Below are 6397 nucleotides of genomic sequence, written 5' to 3'. Positions count from 1 at the left end.
CTGTCCATGTTAATAAGCCTCGCACGACTGGGACGTTGAAGCTCTGGGTTCACGTTTTATAGACTTAGCTGTTGTAGGTGGTAAGTAGGAACTGGTCTAAAAAATTCGTCCCAATCATCTTCATCCTCGGACCCGTCTCTCTGCATCCATAACCAGCGCTGTCTGTTGCCAACATATTCCTGAGGGACATTAGATTCTCTCAGACCTCGAGAAAATTCTTACCATCCTCTTGGGTTGGACCCTTTACGTTGTCTCAGGACATTATTGACTAAATCAATCATATTAGATCCAGGAATAGGTTTTCCATTGACTTCTAAATTTCCCCGAGCATTCTAACTAATGCTCGGATGGTCTTCCAACATTTGAAGAAGAAGTTTGGCTTTACGACGCATGGTTACCTGCACACTAACAATAATACGATCATGCAAAGTCCCAGGCTTCTTCTCTGTTTGTACAGTTTGCTGTTACTGGTGGGATTTTGATGACGGTTGCACTGCCTTTTTATGAGCCAGTTGAAATTTCTGTAACGTTTGATCGTATAATTGAGCTTTTTCACTTTCAGACAAATCCTCTCGATGAAGTACAGACCCCATGTCTTTCTGCAGCTCTGATGTTTGTGTGATGTTAGGGTTTGGTGGTAATCTTGGACGTTGCTGTTGCTCTGCTTTCCATCGATTCATCCAGCATTTTAAACGGAACAATGGCCATCTTCTTCATATTTTATCTATCAATTTTCCAACAGTGTTGCTGAGCAGAGGAGCTAACGATAAAGCTAACAGTGATTAAAGTCCTCCTGTCTGATTTAAAATTTGTTTTTTCTTCTGGATGGGAATCTTTTTGTTGGCTAAGTCCCGAAGTTGTTGATGCTTTGGATGCAACTTGCCGTCTGAGCTTCTGATAGAGATACATTCCCTTTTAAAACATTTTGACAGCATTCTCCCACACAGTTTATTAGATCTTTAGGCGCTTCCTTGATTAGTGTTTTCATAAACGGAGGTTGTGCTTTGCCTAAAGCTAACATCATTGCCCCATGTTTCTTGATCAACGGTGTTTTACGTTTTCCCATTCTTTTGCATGCCATCTTCGTGACTGTCCTAACAACAAATGATGTTGTTTCTGTGAATACTTGAGCTTATATAGGCGACAGGGCATCAAAGGCTGTTTTGCGGCATCACTAATCGAACCTGATCTAAGTGTAGATACTTGTCGATTCAGTGGTGAAAATCGGGTTAACATTCCACTTGGATACCCTGTAAATGAGGAAGATGGTAAGCTTACCCAAGATGGAGTTCCAGACGAAGAACTGGACAAAAACGATCTTGGGGTTGAGTTTGGGGACAAAGACGATAACGAAGTCCATTTACCGTTTGGAGCCAAATAGGTTAAACCATCATGTTGATTCACCACCACGTTATCAAATCTTGATTTTGGAGTATTAAGAACAGAGGAAGGGGTGGTACGCTTGGATCTCGACTGCATGGGACTTGGAGTTTGAAATCCAGACATGATACTGATAGGTGAGAGAGGAGACCTCACCGGTGTTGTCTGATCAATCACATCAGAGACACGACTGAGTGGTCTCAAAGGCGAGTGTTGCCTTGGTGACGATTTTCGTCTTATAGTCACAAACCGATCATCGTGTTTCCTCATGGGTGCTGGAAGTGTCTTGCCTGTGGTCTTGCCTAATGATTTCTTGACTTGTATTTTGACTTTCAACGGTGATTTGCGTTTCTTGGCTGGTGTTTTGACAGATGTCTTTTTGACAGGCTTGTCAAATTTTCTCAAAGTCTTTTGTCCGTTCGAATCATAACACCTCCAAGAAATCCACTGCCTCCTGGTTTCAGTATCAATTTACGTTTGGTGCCGGCATCAACATTGGCGTCTGCTAATTGTTTAACCTCTTGTTGATTTCTGTTCATGAAATTCAAAGTCTGTTTAGGCAGTTGAATCTTTTTCTGTATGATGAACTTGGCTGCTAACGTAAACCATTTGATCATTTCATGCAGACCCTCTTGTGATAACTGTTGTCTTTGATGAAGTTTTTTCTCCTGGCTGAGTGATTCCAAGGCTCTTATGACAGCTTTTGGTGTGTAATCCATTACAAATTGTCTTGAAGTGAATACCTTCTTCCTATGATTTCTTCTTTCATACTAGTCCCGTGTACACAACAGGTCCTCGATTTCCTTCAGTCACCCAACGATGAAAAATATCTGTTCTCAGTCTGTAGGACTCGGGAGTTCGTGGATGAAAATCAATCACTAAATATCCATGAGGGACTGAAATGGCATCTCGATAGGCTTGGAGTAAATGTGGCAATTGAATTTGACTTGCCAATACTTTGATTTGTCCTTTATCTCTAGTATTTTGAAACAGAATCATGTAATGCGCATTCAGACTCATTGTTCTGCTTGCTTTGGATTGTTGAAACATGTTCTGGGTGATATAAATCACACTGGCATTACGATGATGTCCTTTCCTTGTAAACCAAAGTTTGATTTTTTTCTTCATCTTTATCGCCGAGCATGTCGTCAAACACCACCAAATGAGGAATACTGGTATCGCTGACAATCTCCTCGTCGTCGTCTGGGATGCCATTGACAAATTTGATATAAGATTCTTCTCTTTCTTGCAACATAGCGTAGGTTGACTGCCATTCTTTGTAACACCACACCAGTTGTTATGGTACAGTTTGAAACACATCCGTTTTAAACTCAATCAACTGTTTGACAAATTGTGTTTTACTAGACCCACTTGGTCCAGAAATTAAAATATTGCAAAGATGTTGAAAAAGTAAACTACATTTTTCCATGATGGTTTCTATAAAAATGACAACGTTTTCTGTTTTTACACGTTTATTTGTACTAGTTGATGACAACAAACACAATAAACATCTTTTTCAAATAACTATATAAATATTTTTCAGTGTTTACAAAAACATATTTACAATAGTTAACAGTTATTCAACAATGTTCACAAAAGTTTTTCAATAAACATAGTTAATAGTTATTCAACAATGTTCACCATAAAACAATATATAACAATCATTTAACAAATACATGTCTTCTGCCTTGTCATATACTTTTAATATCAACAATTTCCTTACGAATGAAGATATCCGTAAGGCACGGTCTTATATTGGTCCACCACGACACGTTTAGTATACACTTAACGGAAAGTCTTGGTCTGAAGCTCACTGGTGACCTTTCTATCTCTGTGTCTTTTGATACGATATGGATACTCAATTAGTTCTGAAAAAGATTCCATGTTTTGGACAGCTTTTAATATACTGCTGAAATTGACTTTTTGGGTGTTATTGTAATCCAGGGTAATGCCTTTGACCTTGCACACTGTGTGGCGTTCCCCATTGACAATGTACTCATACCCGTAGTTTTTCGGACATAGGGCAACATACTTGACAATTCTTCCATTGGGTACTTCATCAGTCCACTTTTCCAACCGACTATCTGAAATGGGAATGTTGTATTTATCCGGGTCGTAAATGTACATACAACTGTCCGTGTCAAAGTACAAGACCCGATCCCCTAAACGTTCCAGGACTGAGTACAGTTCTAACCTAGCATAGGCAGTGACAAAAGCGGCAACTACCACATTGGCTGCAGCATGGGGTTCTGACATAGCCGTGTAATAGGAATAAATGATCAGAGAAAACTCATCATGTTCAAAGAAGTCAAAGTAGTGGACTTTTTTGTGAGGGTCAGCCAAGATCTCATATAACCTGGCTGGCTTGTCAATGTATTCCGATTTGGGCAAGACATTGTTTTGGGCGTTCTTCCTCCAGAGAAAATTGAGCATGGTTTTGGCCACGGCCCTTTTGCCTGGATTCTTTTCCACATCTTCAAGGATGACACCTTTGGCCTGAAAATAATCTCTTTTGAACTTATCTTTATCTGCCTGAGTCTTGACCCAGTTGGGATAACCATTGACCTCATACTTATTGATGTATTCCTTATAGACAGTGTCGCTCCATTCCTTGATGTGCCAGATTTGATACACTTCAAGGACCTTGTAACCTACATCTAAAGCCTTATTCAATTCCAATGAAGTCCAAACCCCAACCAAGACCCTTTCCTCCTCTGAATGGGTACAGGTCTGAAGTTCTTTCTCTGCACATGTACGGCACAAGGTGTACACCGTTTTCTTGTTGCAATGCATGGGTAGGACGGGTAACCATAAATCTTGAGGAGGGAGTACCTTTCACTTGACCAAACCCCTAGGTATATTGCTTAAGGTTTGTAATATCAATTTCCTCCTAACTTAGAATGACAGGGTGATGGAGGGGATACTCTTTGTATTTGTTCACGTAAGGATACAGTGAACAAAAATCAGCATACTTGATCTCTTGATTGATGCTTTCATCTACTTCATAGTATAGGGTGACTGCATTGGTACATCCACCAAACAGAGCATCACGGGGTTTGATAGGTTCCATATGGGGATAGCACCGATCAATCAAATTCTTGTACTCAGGGTTTTCCTTGCACTTTTGGTCAAAGTTACATTCCCCAATGTATTCAATGTGGTATCATTGTTTTTGCAAAGCTTCAAATCTTGAAAAGGTCTCTAGATACAATGTGTTCATGGTCTTTAACGAGTAGGGATTCTTGACCTCACGATTGGGATAGCACTTTTCACACCCGTGAGTCCAACACCCTAGAAACTCATACACCGTGTTGGTCTCTGCATTGTACCCATCAACAGAATAAGGACCTATACGGACCTCCCCACCGTTCAATGCATGACGAATGGGTTTTCCTGTGGTAGTTGTCTCGGTCTGTAACCACCGTACATCTTTAATGGAATAACAAGTCTTGTTTGGATATCCTGCATCTGAAATGATACCCAAACTCTTTTCTGGCAATGTATTTTTGCGGTGGGCACAATAACAGACTTGAGCCAAAGTGACACATTCGGTAAAAGGATTGATGCCGTCACTGGCCACTAACTGATGTTGAAATTCACCAAAACCCCTCCTTAAAAGATCTACATCTGATCGGCAATACTTTTCCATCTCTTTTTTAAAGTCAAAGATGGAACCTCTTTTGACCTTTTCCTGATGCCATTCTAAAAAGGCTTCACGGGCTTCGGGTTTCATACCGCCAGGATGATAGTATTCTGAGTGTAAGTAAAATCCCACATAGTTCTGTAATTCAGCTTTGTTGGCCCAATATGGAACATAGCCTTTTGCCATTTCAGTAAGACCAAGCTTTTTAGGAAAAGCTGACAATGGCATACTGAGAAAGCTCAAGGAATCAATCATTTTGAGTCCATGGCATTTCAGGAAAATGAGTTTGTTTCCATTCACGATGACCTCGGGTTTGGTTGTGGTATGACTGACAATATACCGCAAGATAAACTGCCCGGCATACCCTTGAAAATTGTGAGCTATGACCTTGGATCCTTTGTGGGTGGGGTTAAATAACCAAATACAAAATTCGGCCACGGTATTATCACCCTAAACAACATTTCCCTGGGTTCAGGTAACGTGTCGCAGTGCTCAACGGTTCCGTTATGTCCTTACGGATACATTCATCGCAAAAACGTTGAGCACAACAAGTATTTGGTATGTGCTCGCTTGTATCGAACTGACTCTCAAAATCAAAAAAGATGTAATCTGAAGGACCTTCAGATCCAGGAGAAACATATTTTGGTATGTGACAATCATGATTAGGTCCGACAATACCTTACAATACCTACATTTCTTAGACCCTGAACAAACATGACTTTTCTTTGTACCTACAACAATACTATGACATGTTTGACATTGCCATACAGATTCACAAATACTTTTCATTTTGCGACCTGTGATTTTCTTATGCTTTTGATAACATTCAACACTTTTAAAGGTAATCCTGCAGTCACTACAACTCACCTGTCTGCCAGGTTCACGGAGTTCTGTTGAATAACACTGACAAATGTTTTTACACTTGTGATGTTCTAGATTGTTATAGCCAATGTTACAGTATTCACAATGATAACGTTCTATGTCCATAGAATCCCTTGATTGAAGTGATGGTGTCATAATGTCCTCCGTAGTGGTATACGTGTATCACTTTACTCCCTTTCCTCATGGTGGGTGGGGTTAACAAAGGTTCACCTTTACCGTGTTGGGTGTGAACCTTGATAATGTAGTCTGGGTAGAGCTTGGTCTGGATTTTCTGGTACTCCTCTATTCCGCACTTATGAGCTACCTTCTTTTGTAAAGATTTCTTGGATTAACGCCATCAAATACCATCGTTTCTTCCATTCCTCGGTATTTGATTTTTGTGCATGGCATATACCTACAACAATGGACCGTGCCATGCACATGCTGTCATTAGGATTGTCAATTTGTAAGACACTTTGTTTGAGTTTTGTCATATTCTCTATACTGACATGC

General features: G+C 40.2%; 1 protein-coding gene across 1 annotated transcript; it reads right to left on the bottom strand.

The window, feature by feature from the left end:
- Nucleotides 1–3165: 3165 nt before the first annotated feature.
- On the bottom strand, nt 3166–4173 carry LOC128553408 (uncharacterized). Its single transcript, XM_053534550.1, has one exon. It carries the CDS (start codon nt 4171–4173, stop codon nt 3166–3168), a length of 1008 nt encoding a protein of 335 aa, XP_053390525.1.
- Nucleotides 4174–6397: the final 2224 nt, after the last annotated feature.

The sequence above is a fragment of the Mercenaria mercenaria genome, unplaced genomic scaffold (genome assembly GCF_021730395.1).
Source record: "Mercenaria mercenaria strain notata unplaced genomic scaffold, MADL_Memer_1 contig_3795, whole genome shotgun sequence".
In the NCBI taxonomy this organism is placed as follows: domain Eukaryota; kingdom Metazoa; phylum Mollusca; class Bivalvia; order Venerida; family Veneridae; genus Mercenaria; species Mercenaria mercenaria.
This window is presented reverse-complemented; position numbering and strand designations above follow the sequence as displayed.